This window comes from Oncorhynchus mykiss, chromosome 5 (assembly GCF_013265735.2).
Source record: "Oncorhynchus mykiss isolate Arlee chromosome 5, USDA_OmykA_1.1, whole genome shotgun sequence".
NCBI lineage: Eukaryota > Metazoa > Chordata > Actinopteri > Salmoniformes > Salmonidae > Oncorhynchus > Oncorhynchus mykiss.
Window position 1 is genome coordinate 66751639 of NC_048569.1, and position 25127 is coordinate 66776765.

The window sequence follows — 25127 nt, forward strand, 5'->3', positions numbered from 1 at the left end:
ATGTGTTTTATTGAGGGGCATACAATATACTGTAGTGTGAATTGGCCTCAATCCCTCCATTAACAGGTTCAAAGTGCAAAGCTTTTTTCAACATCATAAAGCAAAGCATTTGCCCCATATCATTTAGCAGGTTGGCATTCATTGTCATGAATCTTGCCCTGGATGAAGTTCTGCCGAGTGGTCACTAGCTGGCACAGCCACAAAGTCTAAAATCTGATTTTAAACCTAATCCTTTTTAACCTTAACCACACTGCTAACCCTAATGCCTAACCCTAAAATAAGAGCAAAAAGCACATTTTTGTTCTCATAAATTTTTACAATATAGCTCATTTTGACTTTGCAGCTGGCCCATCCAAGGATACATTGCTCAGTTCTGCCTCCATGATAAGACTCATGATAATAAATGTCAACCTGGAAGGCTTGAGAATCGGTCAATAACATCATACATTTTGGTGCAATTCTTGTTTCTAATGTAGCTTTAGTGTCGTTAAAAAGCAAGAATTAGGATGATTACTACACCTTTAAGGTCCTTCTCGGCATTCATGGCCTCTGTCAATAAGCTTCTTGCATTATTCTTTAGCTCCTCGGACCTGTTGGTCAGACCTTTCTCCTCCACATCCTGAAACATATCGAAGTTAAGAGATATGTGAAATAATTTTGCATGGTATGTTAACTATTTTCCATGTCATTGTAAATTTAAGTTCATGGTGGCTGTAGCATCTGGACCAGAATAATCACCTTCAGAGCTTTTTCGGGCTGCCTCTTTGGATATGTTGGCCGCAATCTCTGCCTCTTCAATGGCTTTTATTATTCTGCTGTAGGCTCTCACGCTTTCAGCAGCATGCTGCAGGTCAGAGCTGTTGGTGGCGTTGTGTACTGCCCTGCAATAACAAGGAATAGAACGCTCACAGTGGTCCATTATCAAGGCACAAGGCGAGATCCAGATGCAGACAAAGGAGGCAGATGGTTGGAGTCTTACAATGTTTATTAATCCCAAAAGGGGTAGGCAAGAGAATGGTTGTGTACAGGCAAAAGGTCAAAACCAGTTCAGAGTCCAATAGGTACCGAAGGGCAGGCAGATTCAAGGTCTTGGCAGGCAGGATGATCAGGCAGGCGGGAAAGTAGTCCAGAGTAAGGCAGTGGTCAAAACCGGGAGGACTAACAAAAGAGAATAGAAAAGGAGTACAGGGAAAAACACACTGGTTGACTTGACTAAACATACAAGATGAACTGGCATAGAGAGAGAAAACACAGGGATAAATACACTGGGGAAAATAAGCGACACCTGGAGGGGGCGGAGACAATCCCATCAGGGCCTGACAGTCCATACAGTCCACACAAAGGTCCCGACATAGGAAACGTCTGTGGGGTATGAAGAAGTAGGCCCCCACCTAAGAACAACCTAACCCACTCTTTGTCTACCTACATTTGTAGTTCCATTGCAGGAGCGGTAGAGACAGCAGGAGCGGTAGAGATACTGATTGGCTATGAAAAGCCAACTGACATTTACTCCTGAGGTGCTGTTGCACCCTCGAAATCCACTGTGATTATTATTATTTGACCCTGCTGGTCATCTATGAACATTTGAACATCTTGGCCATGTTCTGTTATAATCGCCACCCGGCACAGCCAGAAGAGGACTGGCCACCCCTCATAGCCTGGTTCCTCTCTAGGTTTCTTCCTAGGTTCTGGCTTTTCTAGGGAGTTTTTCCTAGCCACTGTGCATCTACACCTGCATTGCTTGCTGTTTGGGGTTTTAGGCTGGGTTTCAGTACAGCACTTTGAGATATCAGCTGATGTACGAAGGGCTTTATAAATAAATTTGATTTGATCTATCTCGGCTGCAAGGTGCTCGTATTCCTGAAAGATTTAAATTACATTTTTAATGCCTCCTTCATTACGAGATAAATAATAATATCCACTGGATTTGAATTCATCTGCTTCATACCTTGTTTTGCTCCTTCATCATTTCCAAAAGGTTTGTGATATTCCTCAGTTTATCTTTTGTCATATTGATTGGATTGAATCACATTTCCTCTCCAGCTCATCTTTTAATTGCTAGTAAATTATTTGGAAATAGGAGGGACATTTTTTTGTGTTGTATCTACAACATTTCATATATGTTATTCTTCAGTATTTGACATTACCATCAGGTCTCTTAGGAAGTCAGTACTGCTGGAGTTGAGGCTCCATGTCCTGTTTACCATATCCTCTGCTTGTGCCACAGCCTCTGCCAGATTCATCAACGCAGAGCCCCACGTCATCAGGGACTCTGCCGCCTCATTGGCTACAGCCAGGTTGTCATCCAATGGAGTTGTCATATTGTTCCTGATGAAGTCCAACACTGAGAGGGACACATGTATTACCCTTTGCACCTTGAGTCATATCTATCAAGAACTTGTGTCACATTGATGTATGGAATGTCTCATTCAAAAGAATGCTAAATAAAGTGCTGCTCTGTACTGTAAGTGACTTTAGTCTAATCCAAAAAGCCCAGATCTCACGTTTGTGAGCCTCCTCTTGCTCCCTGGCAGCCTCCTTGTCTGGTTACTGCAGCCAAGTTCTCTCATCTCCTGCACCATGCGCTGCACCTCCTTCATCATCCTGGCCACCTCCTCCACTGCCACATTTATGTTGGGTATACTAGATTTCGCCTCCCTCAGGTGACGAAGGAGATCTGAGAGTGCAAGAAAAGAGGTGGGGATTATCATGACAATGATGTATCATTATATTATCATATTGAAATACTTTGAGTTATAGTTTACCTTCTATATGCATTAAGAGATAGAGCTTCAGGGATAAGACACCCACGACAGGTCCTCTGGGCAGCATTGCCGTAGTTACCCACTTTGTAGCGCTCACATCGATGCCCATCAGTATTGTACTGACAGTTCTGGAAAATAAAGTGTTCTCTCTGTTTATCAATGAAGCAGGCTTGTGGAATGTTGGTGGTATGGTTCATGATGTGAGAGGTAATGTAGTCTGGCATGAATGCTAGTCTGTGGATATGACTGATATCCATCTGGATCAGCAGGTTTTGGAAAAAGCAGAACTAAGCCATACGGTATGTTTACCTTACTGGTGAGTCAGAAATGATCTATCCTGCTGTGTGTCTAGTGCCTTGCAAAAGTATTCATCCCCCTTGGCGTTTTTCCTATTTTGTTGCATCACAACCTGTAATATAAATGGATTTTTATTTGGTGTGATGAACACACACAAAATACTCAAAATTGGTCAAGTGAAATTAAAAAATAACTTGTTTAAAAAAATAAATAAAAAAATTAAAAAACTGAAAAGTGGTGCACATGTTCACCCCCTTTGCTATGAAGCCCCTAAATAAGATCTGGTGCAACCAATTACCTTCAGAAGTCACATAAGCCTACGCTAGCGGGACAACTTCCGGTGAAACTGGAGGGTGCGCAATTCAAATAAATAATCCCCCAAAATATGGATATTAAACATTTAGGTACATAAGTGTCTTACATCGGTTGAAAGCTTACATTTTTGTTAATCTAACTGCACTGTCCGATTACAGTAGCTACTACAGCGAAAACATGCCATGTGATTGTTTGAGGACGGCGCCCCATTTCAAAATATTTTTCCACAGGCACAGGTTTCATAAATTCACAAATAGCGATTAAATATTCACTGACCTTTTGAAAATCTTCCTCTGATTTGTCATCCAAAGGTTCCCAGCTATAACATGTAGTGTCGCTTTTTAAAATCCTTCTTTATATCCCAAAAAGTTGGCGCCATCGAGTTGGCGCCATCGATTTGAGCAATCCACTCGTTCAACATGCAGAGAAAGGAACCCTTAAACTTAGTTTCAACAAGTCAAAATACATTTCTATTTATTCCTGAGATACCCTAAAATGTAATCAAACTATAATATTACTTACGGAAAGAAGTATGTTCAATAGGAAACCGATTTTAGCAGGTGCATCCTGTCTTCATGGTGCGTGCAAACACACATTTCCAAGACTGTGTCCCTGTACTAAAACGGCTATTTCTTATTTGTTTTGGAAGTTACAAGCCTGAAACCTTGAACATTGACTGCTGACACCCTGTGGAAGCCATATGAATTGCATCCTGGGAGCTAATTTTCAGTATGCCCTTATACTTGCCATTTTAAGAGGATGGTCTCTCTCAAAAAAATTAATTCCGGTTGGTTTTTCTTTGGATTTTCTCCTATTATATCTATTGTGTTATATTCTCCTATATTATTTTAACATTTCTACAAACATCAAAGTGTTTTCTTTCCAATGGTACCAATTATATGCATGTCCTGGCTTCAGGGCCTGAGCAACAGGCAGTTTACTTTGGGAACGTCATTCAGGCGGAAATTGAGAAAAAACGGGCCTAGCCCTAAGAAGTTTTTAAATAAAGTCCACTTGTGTGGAATCTAAGTGTCACATGATTTCAGTATATATACACCTGTTCTGAAAGGCCCCAGAGTTTGCAACACCACTAAGCAAGGAGCACCACCAAGCAAGTGGCACCATGAAGACCAAGGAGCTCTCCAAACAGGTCAGGTACAAAGCTGTGGTTGAAGTACAGATCTGGGTTGGGTTATAAAAAAATATCTGAAACTTTGAACATCCCAATGAGCACCATTAAATCCATTATTAAAAAATGGAAAGAATGTGGCACCACAACAAACCTGCTAAGAGAGGGCCGCCCACCAAAACTCACAAACCAGGCAAGGAGGGCATTAATCAGAGGCAACAAATAGACCAAAGATAACCCTGAAGGAGCTGCAAAGCTCCACAGCGGAGATTGGAGCGTCTGTCCATAGGACCACTTTAAGCCACACGCTCTACAGAGCTGGGGTGTATGGAAAAGTGGCCAGAAAAAAGCCATTGCTTAAAGAAAAAAAGAAAAAGGCATGTGGGAGACACCCCAAACATATGGAAGAAGGTACTCTGGTCAGATGAGACTAAAATTGAGCTTTTTGGCCATCAAGGAAAACGCTATGTCTGGCACAAACCCAACACCTCTCATCACCCCAAGAATACCATCCCCACAGTGAAGCATGGTGGTGGCAGCATCATGCTGTGGGGATGTTGTTCATCGGCAGGGACTGGGAAACTGGTCAGAATTGAAGGAATGATGGATGGCGCTTAATACAGGGAACATCTTGAGGGAAAACTGTTTTAGTCTTCCAGAGATTTGAGACTGGGACAGAGGTTCACCTCTGGCCCCAATGACCCTAAGCATACTACTAAAGCAACACTTGAGTGGTTTAAGGGGAAACATTTAAATGTCTTGGAATAGCCTAGTCAAAGCCCAGACGTCAATCCAATTGAGAATCTGTGGTATGACTTAAAGATTGCTGTACACCAGCGGAATCCATTTGACTTGAAGGAGCTGGAGCAGTTTTGCCTTGAAGAATGGGCAAACATCCCAGTGGCTAGATGTGCCAAGCTTATAGAGACATACCCCAAGAGACTTGCAGCTTGTAATGGCTGCAAAAGGTGGCTCTACAAAGTATTGACTTTGGGGGGTGAATAGTTATTCAAGCTCAGGTTGTCTGTTTTTATGTGTTATTTCTTGTTTGTTTCACAATAGAAACTATTTTGGTAGGCATGTTGTGTAAATCAAATGATACAAACCCCCCAAAAATCTATTTTATTCCAGGTTGTAAGGCAACAAAATAGGAAAAATGCCAAGGGGGGTGAATACTTTTTCAAGCCACTGTATGTGTGCGTGCGTGTGAGAGAGAGTGATAGAGGGATAGATTGATAGATGGAGAGAGAGAGAGAGAAACCCACCAGACATCTCCCTGTTTGTTCATTGGACAGGCCGTTACAGTTGCAGGGTACACACTGGCCCCTAGGAGGCCTTGTCCTCTCTGTAGTATCTAGGGTCACTAGTGGGAGGGATGGGGGCATCTTGTTGTGCTCAAGTTGATAACGGCTGTCAGTGACTACCCAGACAGCGTTGTGAAGTGGAGAAACTGAGCTCTGATTTTATGTATAGCATGTTTCAATTTAGGTGTTTATACAGGATGACAGGGGCTGTGAGTGGAAAGCAAGGACTACCAGGACTATAGTCCTACGTGTTTTATTTAATTGAAGAAAGATTGGACGGGCGGAAAGAAAGGTAAAACACGACCCTAGTTAGAAGGACATGCACTGTTTATCTCTATTGTCCTGCTATTCAAAATAATTAGTTAATGTAAATATGGACTTGCCAAGCAACCCATTTTATGTAAGTCACTCAGACACAATTTTGTTGTGAAAAGAGGTTTCAATTCAAAGCCATTGCTTGTTTGAGTTGTAAATCAAGGTGTGGTATATTGCACGACTAAATCAACACATGACCAAAGAACAATGGGGATCATTGTGACATCAATTGATGTAAAAAGGGCTTCAGAAATAAATTTGATTGATTGATTTGAGGACACACCACCTGAAAATGAAAGTATCAAAAGTTCTGTCGTTTGGACCATTTGGTCCCTTTAGAGAGGAATCAAGAAATATTTGTCAAATGTTTAAGGCTAATCTGTCTTTGTTTGTGTACCCTGTGTGTAACAAATTAATACATATATTTGTGTTGTTCAACATTTTCTTTCTTAAACATCTACATGTAGTTTGTGGACATACTCCATTAATATTTGCAATTAGCAGGCTTTTTCAAATTGGTGGACTAAATGTTTTGCATATCTACTGTGAAAATTAAACTCAGACAGAAGCCCCTGACAACTATTAACAAATCAGTTACCCAACAACCTTAAAACACAAGATCTGTAATCTAGTACAGAAATACCTGGGTGATGGCTCCAGCTGACTGGCTGTTGAATGAGGGGTCACAGTACTTCCTTGGGAGCCAGAGATCCTTACTGCTCTGGTGGCTCTGTGCCAGATAGTTATACCCACAGTTTGAATGTCTCTGTGGTCCTCTCTGGCCCTTCGTGTAGGGGCCAAATAAAGCACACCACAACACTAATCCTCATACTCCTCCAATCCAGGAAAAACTCCCTTGCGTCATTTTCATACGTCTGCAAGACAGCAAATCTACCTCCCGCACTGTAGAGGAGCTTGGCTGTGGGAACTATGAGGAGTAAATAACTAGGAGCTCCAACCCCAGTAAAACTAGGGCCAAATAGAATGCCTGTATACAAATTGACTGGTATACCTACAGGAAGACTGAGCATATCAGTATGCTTAGTTTGGAGGTTGTTGAGGCTTAAAGATCACCTGGGTACCACTTGCTTTTTCTCAGAGGTGTTTGTGGAGCAGTAAGTTGGCATGGCATAGATAGTATTTGTACTATGTACCACAGGTCACGTTTCACAGTTGTGAAACTATGTAAGGTGTAAGCCTAAGAACCAGGTGAATGAAATAACAATATAATAGAAGGAAATAGAATACAAACCAAAGTATAGCGTTGCTTACACACTGATTATGTTCCCAATCCTACGTCCCCTTGTTTGACATTCTTGCAGATTGAAAGGGATTTTTCAAGAGGCCTCACTGTGCAAGGAAATAGCTTCAAAGCAATCAGATACCTTGATGCACAGTATCTAGTGCTATAGTGCTATACAGTCCTGTATTTAACGTTATATACAAAACATCCAATACTAACATCAACACTCTAGACGAACCTGCCACAGTCGGCCGAAATAGAAAAACAATTGCAGTCAAATGTCAATTCAATAGAGCTTGATTCTCCATCACAATGCAATACAGCCATAGCTGTAAAAAGTTGCAGTGGTACAGTATAAAAGACAGAATACCTGGCACCATCACCCCCACAAATAAACCAAATCAATACTTTTTATTAACCTCTGAACACCTATCTACAAAGATGATGTGTTCTGTCTCTGATACTTTATCAACTATATGGTTCTTAAAAATAGGGTAGAGCGCATAGCTTGCGATACCACACGTGTTACTGCCATTCCGGATCATTCTCATGTAGCCCTATCCAGTACTCCAACTGGGAAGAAAAGGAAAACAGGCACAGATTTATATACAAAAAATCCCCTTAATATACAGTACCAGTCAAAAGTTTGGACACACCTACTCATTCCAGGGTTTTTCTTTATTTGTACTATTTTCTCCATTGTAGAATAATAGTGAAGACATCAAAACTATGTAATAACACATATCATGTAGGAATCATGTAGTATCCAAAAAAGTGTTAAACAAATCCAAATATATTTTATATTTGAGATTCTTTAAAGTAGCCACCCTTTGCCTTGATGACAGTTTTGCACACTCTTGGCATTCTCTCCAGCTTCATAAGGTGAAATTCAAATATATTTTTTAGAAATATGTACGTTACTTTCACACATTAACAAGTCCAATACAGAAAATGCAAGATAAACATCTTGTTAATCTACCCATCGTGTCCGATTTAAAAAAAAGCTTTACAGCTAAAGCACAACATATGATTATGTTAGATCACCGCCAAATCGAAAAAACACACAGCCATTTTTCCAGCCAAAGATAGGAGTCACAAAAAGCAGAAATATAGATCAAATTAATCACTAACCTTTGATGATCTTCATCAGATGACACTCATAGGACATCATGTTACACAATACATGTATGTTTTGTTCGATAATCCAAAAATCTCAGTTTACATTGGCGCCTTACGTGCCAAAACTTCCAGTGATTTTGCAGAAATACTAATAATAAACATTGATAAAAGATACTAATGTTATTCACAGAATTAAAGATAGACTTCTCCTTAATGCAACCGCTATGTCAGATTTAAAAAAACTTTACAGAAAAACCCTAATCTGAGAACGGCGCTCAGAACCTAAAACAGCCAGAGGAATAGCCGCCATTTTGGAATCAACAAAGTTAGAAACAACACCATAAATATTCACTTACGTTTGATGATCTTCATCAGAAGGCACTCCTAGGAATCCCAGTTCGACAATAAATGACTGATTTGTTCCATAAAGTTCCATCATTTATGTCCAACCCAGTAATCCATCTTCATGAAGCACGAGCATTTCATCCAGGCAAGAACTCGAAAGTTCCGTTAGAGTCCTTTAGAAACATGTCAAACGATGTATGGAATCAATCGTTAGGATGTTTTTTAAAAACCTCTTGAGTTTCAAGATGTGGCACTATTTTAATTTTTGGAAAAATAACGTTCCCAAAGTAAAAGGGCTATTTTGTCAGGACAAGATGCTAGAATATGCATATAATTGACAGCTTAGGATAGAAAACACTCTAAAGTTTCCAAAACTGTAAAAATATTGTCTGTGAGTATAACATAACTGATATTGCAGGCGAAAGCCTGAGAAAAATCCAATCAGGAAGGGACTCTTATTTAGAAAGTGCTGCGTTCCTATGCGTCCCTATTGAGCAGTGAGTGAGATATCAACCAGATTTCTTTTTCTATGGCTTCCCTAATGTGTCTAGTGTCACAATACATATTTTCAGGCTTTTATTTTGAAAAATGAGCCTGAACGACAACATTGCGTCAGTGGTCAGCTGGAGGCTCTCAGAGTGTTTTGTGCGTAAAAGACAAATGCGGCCATTGTTTCTCTCTTTCCTAATAAGAAACCACCTGTCCCGGTTGATATATTATCGAATAGATATTTGAAAAACATCTTGAGGATTGATTATAAAAAACGTTTGCCATGTTTCTGTCGATATTATGGATCTAATTTGGAATATTTTTTGGCGTTGTCGTGACCGCAGTTTCCGGTGGATTTCTCAACCAAACGTGAAGTACAAACGGAGGTGTTTCAGCTATAAAAATTATCTTTATGGGACAAAATGAACATTTGCTGTCTAACTGGGAGTCTCGTGAGTGAAAAAATCCGAAGCTCATCAAAGGTAAACAAATTATTTTGATTGCTTTTCTGATTTTCGTGACCAAGCTGCCTGCTGCTAGCTAGGCATAATGCTATGCTAGACTATCGATAAACTTACACAAATGCTTGTCTTGCTTTGGCTGTAAAGCATAATTTCAAAATCTGAGATGACAGGGTGATTAACAAAAGGCTAAGCTGTGTTTCAATATATTTCACTTGGGATTTCATGAATATTTATATTTTCTAGTAATATTTTTTGTCCGTTGCGTTATGCTAATTAGTGTCAGTTGATGACAATTCCCCCGGATCCGGGAGAGGGAGTTCCAAGAGTTAACAGAAAACATCAATAATGTTCCAACCGGAGAATTCCTTCGTCTTCAGAAAGGCACTGGAACAAGAGGTAACTCTGAGAGCCCCTCCTTTATAGTAGAATCCTCATTGAAGTTGACATCTAGTGGAAGCCCTAGGAAGTGCAACCTCATCCATATCTCAATGTGTACTCGGTAGGCCAAGCTTTGAAAAACTACAAACTCAGATGTCCCACTTCCTGGTTGGATTTTTCTCAGGTTTTCGCCTGCCATATGAGTTCTGTTATACTCACAGTCTTCATTCAAACAGTTTTAGAAACTGTTTTCTATCCAATACTAATAATAATATGCATATATTAGCATCTGGGACAGAGTAGGAGGCAGTTCACTCTGGGCACGCTATTCATCCAAAAGTGAAAATGCTGCCCCCTATCCCAAAAAGGTTTTAACAGGTGTGCCTTGTTAAAAGTTAATTTGTGGAATTGTTTTCCTTTTTAATGCGTTTGAGCCAATCTGTTGTGTTGTGACAAGGTAGGGGTGGTATACAGAAGATAGCTCTATTTGGTAATAGACCAAGTCCATATTATGGCAAGAACAGCTCAAATAAGCAAAGAGAAACGACAGTTCATCATTACTTTAAGACATGAAGGTCAGTCAGACCCAGAGTTACCTCTGCTGCAGAGGATAAGTTCATTACAGTTAACTGCACCTCAGAAATTGCAGCCCAAATAAATACTTCACAGAGTTCAAGTTACCGACACATCTCAACATCAACTGTTCAGAGGAGACTGCGTGAATTAGGCCTTCGTGGTCGAATTGCTGCAAAGAAACCACTATTAAAGGACAACAATAATAAGAAGGGACTTGCTTGGGCCAAGAAACATGAGCAATGGACATTAGACCAGTGGAAATCTGTCCTTTGGTCTGATGAATCTAACTTTGAGATTTTTGTTTCAAACCACCGCGTCTTTGTGAGACGCAGAGTAGGGGAACGGATTATCAACACATGTGTGGTTCCCACCGTGAAGCATGGAGGAGGAGATGTGATGATGCTTTGCTGATGACACTGTCTGTGATTTATTTAGAATTCAAGGCACACTTAACCAGCATGCATAGCACAGCATTCTGCAGCGATATATTCCATCCCATCTGGTTTGCGCTTAGTGGGACTATCATTTGTTTTTCAACAAGACAATGACCCAAAACACACCTCCAGGCTGTGTAAGGGCTATTTGACCAAGAAAGAGAGTGATGGAGTGCTGCATCAGATTATCTGGCCTCCACAATCACCCGACCTCAACCCAATTGAGATGGTTTGGGATGAGTTTGATCACAGAGTGAAGGAAAAGTAGCCAACAAGTGCTCAGCATATGTGGGAACTCCTTCCAGACTGTTGGAAAAGCATTCCTCATGAAGTTGGTTGAGAGAATGCCAAGAGTGTGCAAAGCTGTCATCAAGGCAAAGGGGTGGCTACTTTGAAGAATCTCAAATATAAAATATATTTTTGGTTACTACATGATTCCATATGTGTTATTTCATAGTTTTGATGTCTTCACTATTATTCTACAATGTAGAATATATTAAAAATAAAGAAAACCCTTGAATGAGTAGGTGTCCAAACTTTTGACTGGTACTGTACATGAAAAAGTAACCCCATTATGATATTTTGTGAGAATGTAAACCATGTTACTCCCACCTGTGATTCACCCACCTGTTTTGATGATCCAATAGTCTTTTCCCTCTGCAGAGCCATAGCCAACCAGCAGCACTGCATGACTGAGGTTGTTGGGGTTACAGCTTGGCTCCTCATATATTCCTGTTTGACCAATAATAGCACTGGTTACAATGAGGCAAGCTCAGATAGGGAAAATGCATTTTTTTTATGGAATCAAAAAACGTTTACCTGGACTATCAAAGTTAATATTATGTACAGGAACGAAAAAAACACTACCTTTAGTTGTCAAGCTTCAAGGTATGAAGACCAACCTGAACTGTAGAACATGAAGCTTGGGTGATCTGCATCCACAGCAATGGTGATTGGGCCAATGGTTGCCACAGTATCATCTCCAGTGGGTATGAACCTCTAATCAGTAATCCTGGCAACTGACTGACTGCTTTCATAGAAACAGGGCTGGGAATCCTAGAAATACAGAAAGGTGTCTCACCCCTTGTACTTCTTAAATCATACGTTTCTATTAACATTATGTAACGTTGGTCTACACGGACAGGGATGTCCCCAGTCAGACTCTTACCACTGATGTGTAGGGGTGGTGTCTGTGGACTGAAGCCCATTCTGAAGCACATAATCATAGGCATTAGCCATCCTGGCTCCACTGCAGCCATTGGTGCCATAGCGCTTGGAGCAGTCCACAAGGTTTTGCTCACTCAAGGACATCAGCTGACCTGTCCTCTTGAACATTTGTCCTTCAATGGCCCCCGTAGTGCTAAACGCCCAGCAGGAGCCACAGTCGCCCTGTGAGGAGAAATCAACAGAACTCAAACTTCCTAGTTTGCACTGACATTCTACTTCCAGAAGTTTTTAAAGAAAAGCCTCACCTGGTCTTTCACCTCAGTGACATACATAGCCCATGGTTCTGTAGTCAACGGTAACAGCCTCTAACTTCCGAGCACTGGCACGGAGCTTTCGAGCTGATGCATTCTTCTCTTTTCTCTTTATTTTGCTATGAGAAACTTATGATAGGACAGGGAGTACTTCTCAATGCTTCCCTAATCTCGGGGGAATGGAACTGTCGGCTGGGTAGTGATACACAGTGGTGAGAACTCTGGAGAAGGATACAACTCACCTACTGTTTGTGTGTATGTATGTGCGTAGGATACCTACTGTTTGTGTGGAAGTATGTGCGTAAGTAGGGAGCAAGTATAAAATGGATGTCTTTGCATAATGGACTTCAGAGTGTTCTCGTGAATAAACATTTTGACTATTGTAAGCTGGGAACTCTTGTATGTTTCATTCAACCAGAACCTTACAAACTCTGTGTTGCAGACTGAGTAGATTAATTGAAGTTTATGAACATTGATAACGAAATTCTCATAACAACATCCATGTCCCTCTGATAAAACTGCTATTATTCTTATCAATCACCCTCATGTTCTCCTCCCAAATGGCCTTCCTCTCAATGTCATCCGCTTCAGAATGAACAAACAAATAGTTGATTATTGTGAAGGTGTGTGTCTGGGAGGGAGAGAATTAATTATTGAATGTTTACAATGCGTCTTCATGTAGGCATATATGAAGTTGAGTAGCCTAATCCAACAGTAACTATTGAGGCGTGTTTGTGAATGCAGGCTGTGTCTATGAGTATGTGTATAAAATACCATCTAACCTTCTTGTTGTACGACACACCGTTGCTCCTCTTCCATGTTTGCCACTCTGATGGCCCCTGCACCTCCTCATCCGAGTCTGACGCCACGTGGAGAGGATCAGACAGCAGTATAGAGAGCAGCACAGCTCTCCCCATGAGGCTGGCCCATTGAACTGGAGGGATGAATGATCAGAGTATAGTATTTCACCAAATGTGTTCTGTCGTAAATTACTTTACTGCAATTTATACCATTCTGGAGAGAGAATTCTATGGACACACTATAAATGCTCTGAGATTTAGAATGTAATGTTATAAAATCAATGCAATCAAGTTAGACTAAATGAATGTCAATAACCTGGCACCACCTGCTGGAAAGTTGGGCTGTCTTGTGTTCATGTTCTGAGACTAATTCCACACTCTGACCGTGACCGGTCATCACCACCTCTTTCATTGTCTGTGATGAAGGGTGTGCTCCCCACGAGCCTGTCTGAATCCCCATCACCTACACACAAGAGGGACGTGCCAACAGGGGAGAAAACAACCCTTATTAGACAATCCCAGGTCACAGAGTGTAAACACAGTATGTCACTATTCAAAGTAGCCTACATCAGAGTTTTTTGACACTCCTCACAACAATAGCTTAGCGGTGCCAAGAAAATATGTTGGTCTACTCGAAATACAGCCCATCTCTAAAAACCTGCCAATTACCTACAATTAAACAGATACAACATCACCTCACGGCACAACGTGAACTGTGAAGAGAGGCACACACAAACACACACGTAAACATACTCTAACACACACTTTACACACACACATTGTCCGGGGGTGTCCTCGGATGGGGCCACAGTGTCTCCTGACCCCTCCTGTCTCAGCCTCCAGTATTTATGCTGCAGTAGTTTATGTGTCGGGGGGCTAGGGTCAGTTTGTTATATCTGGAGTACTTCTCCTGTCCTATTCGGTGTCCTGTGTGAATCTAAGTGTGCGTTCTCTAATTCTCTCCTTCTCTCTTTCTCTCTCTCGGAGGACCTGAGCCCTAGGACCATGCCCCAGGACTACCTGACAAGATGACTACTTGCTGTCACCAGTCCACCTGGCCGTGCTGCTGCTCCAGTTTCTACTGTTCTGCCTTATTATTATTCGACCATGCTGGTCATTTATGAACATTTGAACATCTTGGCCATGTTCTGTTATAATCTCCACCCGGCACAGCCAGAAGAGGACTGGCCATCCCACATATGCTCTCTCTAATTCTCTCTTTCTTTCTCTCTTTCGGAGGACCAGATCCCTAGGACCATGCCCCAGGAATACCTGACATGATGACTCCTTGTTGTCCCCAGTCCACCTGACTGTGCTGCTGCTCCAGTTTCAACTGTTCTGCCTTATTATTATTCGACCATGCTGGTCATTTATGAACATTTGAACATCTTGACCATGTTCTGTTATAATCTCCACCCGGCACAGCCAGAAGAGGACTGGCCACCCCACATAGCCTGGTTCCTCTCTAGGTTTCTTCCTAGGTTTTGGACTTTCTAGGGAGTTTTTCCTAGCCACCGTGCTTCTACACCTGCATTGCTTGCTGTTTGGGGTTTTAGGCTGGGTTTCTGTACAGCACTTTGAGATATCAGCTGATGTACGAAGGGCTATATAAATAAATTTGATTTGATTATTGCACATTGTAATTGTTTTTATCCTGTTTGGACACCAGGAATGATAGCTGCTGCCTTGGTAGCAGGAGAGCAGCTAATGGGGATCCTAATAAATACTAAAACATTATGCACCCTGATATTTTGGTGTCAGGCTGTGCTTTTGTGTAGGCCCAGGCACCCATTGCATCATTGAAGCTTGTGCTTATCTTCTGAATGACTAGCGTAGCCTGTGAAAGTCATGTTTCTTCTCCCAAAGTTCGTCACAAACTAATACTTTTGAAACAGTTGTGGCAGCAAAAGCTGCTTAATATGCAGGCATGCAGGGTAGCATGGGTCACAGTACAGACACTCTTGTAAGATCCGAGTACAGGTGTATGGCTGAGGACTGGATGGAGTCAAATAAGTTTATTCAACGCAATGAATGGATTAGCCATTAAGAAAACAGATAGATAATTAGTTAGGTAAATAATTAAGTAAACACAGTTCTTTCCTCAAACACAGATTCTGCTTGTAAATGCCTTATGTTTTATATTTATTTAACTAGGCAAATCAGTTAAGAGAAAACTATTATTTTCAATGACGACCTAGGAACAGTGCCTTGTTCAGGTGCAGAACAACAGATTTTTACCTTGTCGGCTCGGGGATTCGATCTTGCAACCTTTTGGTTACTAGCAACACATCTGCCACGCTGATCCTCAACACTGGAGCTCCCCAGGGGTGCGTGCTCAGTCCCCTCCTGTACTCCCTGTTCACCCACGACTGCATGGCCAGGCACGACTCCAACACCATCATTAAGTTTGCAGACGACACAACTGTGGTAGGCCTGATCATCGACAACGACGAGATGGAGGAGCATATAGGGAGGAGGTCAGAGACCTGGTGGGGTGGTGCCAGAATAACAACCTATACCTCAACGTAACCAAGACTAAGGAGATGATTGTGGACTACAGGAAAAGGAGGACCAAGCACGCCCCCATTCTCATCAGTGGGGCTGTAGTGAAGCAGGTTGAGAGCTTCTAGTTCCTTGGTGTCCACATCAACAACAAACTAGAATGGTCCAAACACACCAAGACAGTCGTGAAGAGGGCACGACAAAGCCTATTCCCCCTCAGGTAACTAAAAAGATTTGGCATGGGTCCTGAGATCCTCAAAAAGTTATACAGCTGCAACATCGAGAGCATCCTGACTGGTTGCATCACTGCCTGGTACGGCAATTGCTCGGCGTCTGACCACAAGGCACTTCAGAGGGTAGTGCGTACGGCCCAATACATCACTGGGGGTAAGTTGCCTGCCATCCAGGACCTCTACACCAGGCGGTGTCAGAGAAAGGCCCTAAAAATTGTCAAAGACCCCAGCCACCCCAACCATAGACTGTTCTCTCTACTACCGCTCTACTTCTCAACAGTTTTGACACCCAAGCCACAAGACTCCTGAACAGATAATCAAATGGCTACCCTGACTATTTGCATTGTTTGCCCCCCCAACCCCTCTTTTTAGCTGCTGCTACTTTCGGTTTATCTTATATGCACAGTCACTTTAACTATACATTCATGTACATGCTACCTCAATTGGGCCGACCAACCAGTGCTCCCGCACATTGGCTAACCGGGCTATCTGCATTGTGTCCCTCCAACCACCCACCAACCCCTCATTTACTCTACAGCTACTCTCTGATCATCATATTTGTATAGTCACTTTAACCATATCTACATGTACAAACTACCTCAATCAGCCTGAATAACCTGTGTCTGTATGTAGCCTCGCTATCTTTATAGCCTGTCTTTTTACTGTTGTTTTATTTCTTTACCTACCTATTGTTCACATAATACCTTTTTTTGCACTATTGGTTAGAGCCTGTAAGTAAGCATTTCACTATAATACCTGTTGTATTCGGCGCACGTGACAAATAAACTTTGATTTGATTTAGTCCAACGCTCTAACCACTAGGCTACCTGCCGTCCATTATAGCCTATATTAATGCAATGAATGGCTAAATATATAATTAGTCAGGAAAAGAATCCTACACTAACGTTACCTTGAATAGAACAAAACCTTGTGTCATATATAAAACAATAGCCTATGTTGCCTCAGTGTAAGCCAACTACTATCTTGGTGTTAATGTATATGACTACTACCCACAAAATGAAACTGTAACAGAATCAAACTCAATGCATTTGTTTAAACAAACGACTTCAATGAATTGATTCAGTGAGCAGACAGAGCGCCACACGGAATTGATTCAGTGAGTAGACAGAGCGCCACGCGGAATTGATTCAGTGAGTAGACAGAGCGCCACACGGAATTGATTCAGTGAGCAGACAGAGCACCACACGGAATTGAGTCAGTGAGCAGACAGAGCGCCATACGGAATTGAGTCAGTGAGCAGACAGCGCGCCAGTCTGTGTGGCTGGAGCGGCACTGCAGAGGATATACATAGGCTGCGTGTTGTTTTTCCTTCCGCGCGCCAACACCCCGGGAGAAGCCACAACAAATAGTCCAAACAAATACATTTTAGACAGTTATTATAGTAATATAAGGGCATCACAATTTTTTGCATACGCAAGAAAGATGAGTCACGAATGAGGTCTGCAGGATGTCGTTCAAGGTAATCTCCACATTTGCCTGATGTTCTGCATAGGCTACTCTAACCAAGCTTGAAATTAAAAGAGAGTAGCATAATCAACTCACTACGAATGTTAACTTTCTTTGCGGCCATCGCTCATAATGTGTTATGAATAGGTCTATGATGAAGAGTATGCGCGTGTAATCTGCAGGCGGCTTGCACGCAATAATTATGTATTTATGGAAATTAGATCTGCTGCTTGACCTTCAGTCAGAGTCCTGCCCTTTTGACCTGGCTAAGATTAGGTTGTCATGTCACTAGAGTAGAGTGACAGGTGTTGAGGTAGTTGATCATCATCTGGTCATGAACAGCCTACCATTGCAGACCATGCCCCACTCACATGCAGTATTTGGAAATATCCACCAGAAATGAGTAAATCCCAATTTCTATTAACTTTGAACTGTTTGGCCCCATTGAATTACAGTCAACTTACTGTTTCCATAAAGAGGCCTCATTATTGCAGTAGAGTATTCCATACTTATCTTTCAAACCATTTAACTGGACTTGGTCATTATTTGATTGACACATGATAAAATGTATTATTTTGTCTTGTCTGTGTTAGGTTTACACAGATTTATTTGGACCAATGTTGGTGGGTGGGAGCTAGACTGTTAGAGACCACACAACCAGACCAGAAACCATACAACCACATCATACACAATGCAAGAGCATAATCAATGTGTGTGCATGTGCAAAGAGCCTCTGTCCATATTGATTCATATTGATTGTGAACAGGAATTGCCTGACTGCAACTCATTTGAAATGGTTATGTCTATAACCGCCATTGTCTGATCAATACTAAACAAATTGCATGCCCAATTTGGAATTCTGAGATGATACTGCAGATCTGTTACCTTTTATTCTGATTACAGGTCTGTTTTCTGACACCAATGTCTAGTTGATGTATCATGTGTGTTTGTCCTGCAGAAGGAGACTCCCCTTGCTAACGCCGTGTTTTGGGCAGCTCGTAAGGGGAACTTGGCCCTGCTTCAATTACTGCTCAACAGTGGTCGTGTGGATGCCGACTGCAGAGACAGTGTACGGACACTGCATGCCCTGGTGGCTCAGCTGCACGCTTTACCCATAAACCACCTGTGGTAGGAGAGAAAGAGAGAGCTACAACCCTTCTGTCTGTCTGTCTCTGTGTGTGTGTGGATGTATACATGTCTTAATAATGTGTTGTAAGTCCACTTATGTGCTTGCTGTTTTCATGTGTGTCACATCTAATTGTTTATTGTTGCGTGGTATCTGAAATATAATGCTTTGTCGAGTCTCCGCTGACAAGTTCAACTATGTTTCAGCAACTTTCTCTAGCGATTATGGCATGTGAATGATTGGAAAGAGCATCAGGCAAGGAGTGTTATTTTGGAGGGGTGTGTGTGTAATTAGATTGTCTTGAGGAGAACCAAAACACTTGCAAAACTTTAAAAAACATGTGCACCATGTTTCTTTCCTGTGCAGTTTTAATGACGTGTAAACAAGGATCTGACTGGACTTAAGGACTGAGGTGTTGATTGATTGTGATGCCTCGATCTCTTTCCAGTTTGGCACCACAGCCCTGATGGTGGCGTCCTACAGCGGCCACTATGACTGTGCCAGGGAGCTGATCATGCAGGGAACTGACATTAACCTGCAGAGAGAGGTACGGTAGATGACCACTTTAGTACACTTTGCTGTCATTATAAGACTTACCTCGGTTTTAGTGTTGCTCGTTGATAAACTGCAACCTTCCACTTTTCCATAGAGTACACGTTGAAGTACATGGTTGAAACGGTCGGTGCATTATTGATGTTGCTTTGAGACTAATGTGGTCAAAGTAGAAATCAATAAGCAGTAAAGATGTTTTGAATCATTGCGAAAATGTGAACAGGTATGTCCGTTTAAGGTCTTTCTGACATTGAATGCATGTTTCTACCCTCAGACAGGCTCCACTGCCCTCTTCTTTGCTTCCCAGCAGGGACACAATGAAGTAGTGAAGCTGCTCTTTGAATTTGGTGGCTCAACTGAATTCCAGACAAAGGTATGCTGTGTCACCTACTTGGAGACAGAGAGGGAGAGAGAGAGAGGGAGATTACAGTGAGAGAGAGTCAGAGGACATCAGGGGGAGACGGACAGAATATACTGACAGCAGTGATCGAGTGTTTGATGCCTGCTGTGTTAAGTCATATTCCATGGGCCAGTCACTCCAGGATATGTGGCTAATCTGTATTCTCATGGTTTGGCAGGACGGTGGCACAGCCCTCTCTGCAGCCTGCCAGTATGGCCACTCTAAGGTGGTGGACACTCTGCTGAAGAACGGCGCCAATGTCCATGATCAGCTGCATGTGAGCATCCCTAACACCTCTCACACACTGTCTGTTCTTTTCCACCACTCCTTTTCCCTGCAGAACCCCACTGACAGTGTCCACTGCTGTAGTTCACAAAACAACAAAATCACACACACTCATGTTACCGCTGAGTCAGACATGATATCCATTTTGTTTTATGCACTGTTAGGGCTGGGTGAAATGGTCAAAATATCACATTACAATATTTTCAAAATGGTTGATGGTATTTGAGTTTACATTTAGCTAGCTAACAATAAGAAATGAAATATAATAATACAAACATAAAGTAAATGGCAGTAGAATATAAACATTTTAGCATAAGTATAATACAGGAAGGCACAATTTATAGTCCATACGGGGCATTCGGAAAGTATTCAGACCCCTTGAATTTTCTACATGTTGTTACTCTACAGCCTAATGGATTAAATTCAATGTTTTCCTCATCAATCTACACACAATACCCCACAATGACAAAGAGAAAACAGGTTTTTATAAATGTATAAAAAATAAAACACAGAAATACCTTATTTACATAAGTATTGAGATACAGTGGGGCAAAAAAGTATTTAGTCAGCCACCAATTGTGCAAGTTATCCCACTTAAAAAGATGAGAGGCCTGTAATTTTCATCATAGGTACACTTCAACTATGACAGACAAAATTAGATTTTTTTTCTCCAGAAAATCACATTGTAATATTTTTTATGAATTTATTTGCAAATTATGATGGAAAATAAGTATTTGGTCAATAACAAAAGTTTCTCAATACTTTGTTATATACCCTTTGTTGGCAATGACAGAGGTCAAATGTTTTCTGTAAGTCTTCACAAGGTTTTCACACACTGTTGCTGGTATTTTGGCCCATTCCTCCATGCAGATCTCCTCTAGAGCAGTGATGTTTTGGGGCTGTTGCTGGGCAACACGGACTTTCAACTCCCTCCAAAGATTTTATATGGGGTTGAGATCTGGAGACTGGCTAGGCCACTCCAGGACCTTGAAATGCTTCTTACGAAGCCACTCCTTCGTTGCCCGTGCGGTGTGTTTGGGATCATTGTCATGCTGAAAGACCCAGCCACGTTTCATCTTCAATGCCCTTGCTGATGGAAGGAGGTTTTCACTCAAAATCTCACGATACATGACCCCATTCATTCTTTCCTTTACACGGATCAGTCGTCTTGGTCCCTTTGCAGAAAAACAGCCCCAAAGCATGATGTTTCCACCCCCATGCTTCACAGTAGGTATGGTGTTCTTTGGATGCAACTCAGCATTCTTTGTCCTCCAAACACGACGAGTTGAGTTTTTACCAAAAAGTTATATTTTGGTTTCATCTGACATTCTCCCAATCTTCTTCTGGATCATCCAAATGCTCTCTAGCAAACTTCAGACTGGCCTGGACATGTACTGGCTTAAGCAGGGGGACACGTCTGGCACTGCAGGATTTGAGTCCCTGGCGGCGTAGTGTGTTACTGATGGTAGGCTTTGTTACTTTGGTCCCAGCTCTCTGCAGGTCATTCACTAGGTCCCCCCGTGTGGTTCTGGGATTTTTGCTCACCATTTTTGTGATCATTTTGACCCCACGGGGTGAGATCTTGCGTGGAGCCCCAGATCGAGGGAGATTATCAGTGGTCTTGTATGTCTTCCATTTCCTAATAATTACTCCCACAGTTGATTTATTCAAACCAAGCTGCTTACCTATTGCAGATTCAGTCTTCCCAGCCTGGTGCAGGTCTACCATTTAGTTTCTGGTGTCCTTTGACAGCTCTTTGGTCTTGGCCATAGTGCAGTTTGGAGTGTGACTGTTTGAGGTTGTGGACAGGTGTCTTTTATACCGATAACAAGTTTAAACAGGTGCCATTAATATAGGTAACGAGTGGAGGACAGAGGAGCCTCTTAAAAGAAGAAGTTACAGGTCTGTGAGAGCCAGAAATCTTGCTTGTTTGTTATTGACCAAATACTTATTTTCCACCATAATTTGCAAATAAATTCATAAAAATCCTACAATGCGATTTTCTGGATTTTTTTCCTCATTTTGTCTGTCATAGTTGAAGTGTACCTATGATGAAAATTACAGCCCTCTCATCTTTTTAAGTGGGAGAACTTGCACAATTGGTGGCTGACTAAATACTTTTTTGCCCCACTGTAAGTATGAGACTACAAATTGAGCTCAGGTGCATCCTGTTTCCATTGATCCTCCTTGAGATTTCTACAACTTGATTGGAGTCCACCTGTGGTAAATTCAATTTATTGGACATGATTTGGAAAGGCACACACTGGCCTATATAAGGTTTCACAGTTGACAGTAACCTGTTAAAGCAAAAACCAAGCCATGAGGTCGAAGGAATTGTCCGTAGAGCTCAGAGACAGGATTGTGTCGAGGTGCTGTCCTGGGGAAGGGTACAAAAAAACAATATGCAGCATTGAAGGTCCCCAAGAACTCAGTGGCCTCCATTATTCTTAAATGTAAGATGTGTGGAACCACCAAGACTCTTCCTAGAGCTGGCCGACAGGCTACACTGAGCAATCGGGGGAGAAGGGACTTGGTCAGGGAGGTGACCAAGAACCCAATGCTTACTCTGACAGAGCTCCAGAGTTCCTCTGTGGAGATGGGAGAACCTTCCAGAAGGACAACCATCTCTGCAGCACTCCACCAATCAGGCCTTTATGGTAGAGTGGCCGGACAGAAGCCAATCCTCAGTAAAAGGCATAACCCGCTTGGAGTTTGCCAAAAGGCACCTAAACAAGATTCTCTGGTCTGATAAAAACAAGATTAAACTCTTTGGCCTGAATGCCAAGCTTCACGTCTGGAGGAAACCTGCTACCATCCCTATGGTGAAGCATGCTGGTGGCAGCATCATGCTGTGGGGATGTTTTTCAGGGCAGGGGCTGGGAGACTAGTCAGGATCGAGAGAAAGATGAGCGGAGCAAAGTAGGTCCTCAGACTGGGGCGACGGTTCCACTTTCAACAGGACAACTACCCTAAGCACACAGTCAAGACAACGCAGGAGTGGCTTCTGGACATGTCTCTGAATGGCCCAGACAGATTCTGGACTTGAACCCGATTTAACATTTCTGGAGAGACCTGAAAATAACTCTGCAGTGACACTCCCCATCCAATCTGACAGAGCTTGAGAGGATCTGCAGAGAAAAATGGGAGAAACTCCCCAAATACAGGTGTGCGAAGCTTGTAGCATCATACCCAAGAAGACTTGAGGCTGTAATCGCTGCCAAAGGTGCTTCAACAAAGTACTGAGTAAAGGTTCTGAATACTTATGTAAATGTGATATTTACATTTTTTTTATTGATGAGGAAAAACCACTATTTAATACATTTTAGAATAAGGCTGTAACGTAACAAAATGTGGAAAAAGTCAAGGGATCTGAATACTTTCCGAAAGCACTGTTTTTCATAGGACAAGCCATACAGTGCATCGCTTTGTCATTTACTTTTCTGATGTGACATGTTTCTAATATCATGTTTTAGGATGGTGCCACTCCACTCTTCCTTGCTTCACAGGAGGGTCATGTGACTGTCATACGTCAACTTCTGTCATCTGGAGCCAAAGTTAACCACCCTAGGGAAGTGAGGCCACACTCCCATACAATAATAGAGGACCTCAATAGAGGGACTGACATCTTCATCTCTTGTCTCACCCTCTTCCTCCTTTTATTTTATCTCCATGTAACTTTTCTCCCCTTCTGTTCCTCCTCACTCCACTCCCTACCGTACCCCCCCCCCCCTCTCCAGGATGGCACAGCCCCCCTGTGGATGGCAGCCCAGATGGGACACAGTGAAGTAGTGAAGGTTTTACTTCTGCGTGGTGCAGATCGGGATGCTGACAGAAAAGTATGTAGTCCTTTAGCAACCCAGTCAGTGCCCAGTGGGTTGACGAAGACCAGATGATATTCCTCCATGTGGTTGCTTTATCTTTCAAATCCTCTTTCAGGGTTTACTCGTGGAAAATACATTAAAAAATACATGAATATATTAAATCAAGTCATTTATTTAAATGACTTTCTTTGTGTAAGTTTTGAAATGTTAATGTATCTTGTTTCTTTTGATCTCATTGAAGGACGGGTCAACTGCACTATTCAAGGCAGCTTTCAAAGGACACAACGCTGTCATTGAGGAGCTCCTCAAGTTCTCCCCTTCATTGGGCCTTCTCAAGGTAGGACAGATCAAGATAAAGCTTGCGCTTTGGCATCTCCTGACTTGCCATAAGTAGTTTTTATTCAGAAGTATATTGTGAGACATTGTATTGTAAAACATTTGCAGTATTTTAGTGATAAGAAACCGCTGTTAGTTACAAGTGTCTTAACTGTTTCATATTTCCAGAATGGTTCCACAGCCCTCCACGCTGCTGTCATGGGTGACAATCATAAAAGTGTAAACCTTCTGCTGGGGGCCAACGCAGACCCCACACTACCCAACAAGGTACATCACTGTAATGTGAGCTAGGGATAAGAAGGAAAGCAGAAGAGGATGCATTTCAGGATGTCTTTCAGGTTGATCATTTTTTCATGACTGGTTATTTTTTCTTTGCAGAACAATGAACTGCCAGCAGATCTTACAAAGAGCAATCGCATCCTGAGGGCTCTGCGACCGCACATCTTAAATGGAAGTAGTTGATGACAACCCTAGTTGTCCATGGTTAGACCATGACCGCAAACCTTAGACTATGGTTGTTTTATGGAGAGAAATGCACTGAGGGCTCCGAACAACAGAGAACAAACCATCAGGATTCAGTCACACAACAATAATATTAATATGGTGCTTGTTTTCAATTACAGCTTCAGACAATGTTATTTGGAGTAACCATAACTGGATATAGCTAAAAGGATGGTTATATATGTAGCCTACTACAAAAATGTATCCGTTTGTGGCAATAGTTATTTTGCCATGCGTGCCCTTACCTTTGAGGTGTTGTTATAACTTTGCTGTATAGTTTCTGTTTATAAAACGTTTTATCCCTGGTGCTGTAATATTTCTAAATATTTAGCCTTTTTTTTCTTCCATATTAATAAATGTAAACTGTAAATGTGTTAAATAAAATAGGAATGTGAAATAACTGTCATATTTTGTCCTGTGACTCATTAAATAACATGTTTTGGGTCAGCCTTT

General features: G+C 41.9%; 1 protein-coding gene and 1 pseudogene across 11 annotated transcripts; one reads left to right on the forward strand and one right to left on the reverse strand.

Annotated features, from left to right (window-relative positions):
- Positions 1-487: 487 nt before the first annotated feature.
- Positions 488-12862, reverse strand: LOC118964717 (annotated as a pseudogene).
- A 4513-nt stretch (positions 12863-17375) lies between these two features.
- On the forward strand, positions 17376-25080 carry LOC110524391 (ankyrin repeat domain-containing protein 29). Of its 11 annotated transcripts, none has more exons than XM_021603985.2 (10): positions 17379-17666; positions 18612-18722; positions 19228-19326; positions 19639-19704; positions 19910-20008; positions 23490-23588; positions 23754-23852; positions 24079-24174; positions 24342-24440; positions 24552-25080. In XM_021603985.2, the coding sequence occupies exons 1-10, from the start codon at positions 17655-17657 to the stop codon at positions 24633-24635; spliced, it is 864 nt and encodes a 287-aa protein (XP_021459660.1). In that variant the 5' UTR covers positions 17379-17654; the 3' UTR covers positions 24636-25080. The 11 variants fall into 11 exon arrangements, with proteins under 11 accessions (XP_036834033.1, XP_036834032.1, XP_021459660.1 ...); XM_021603983.2 differs by having other exon boundaries at positions 17380-17666; positions 19606-19704; XM_021603987.2 differs by having other exon boundaries at positions 17400-17666; positions 18612-18781; positions 19606-19704.
- Positions 25081-25127: the final 47 nt, after the last annotated feature.

What these genes read in the sequence shown, in the direction of transcription:
- LOC110524391 (XM_036978137.1), top strand. An exon ending in ACATTAACCTGCAGAGAGAG is followed by an intron (nt 19,327 to 19,605) that starts GTACGGTAGATG and finishes TTCTACCCTCAG; the next exon opens with ACAGGCTCCACTGCCCTCTT. An exon ending in CTTCATTGGGCCTTCTCAAG is followed by an intron (nt 24,175 to 24,341) that starts GTAGGACAGATC and finishes TCATATTTCCAG; the next exon opens with AATGGTTCCACAGCCCTCCA.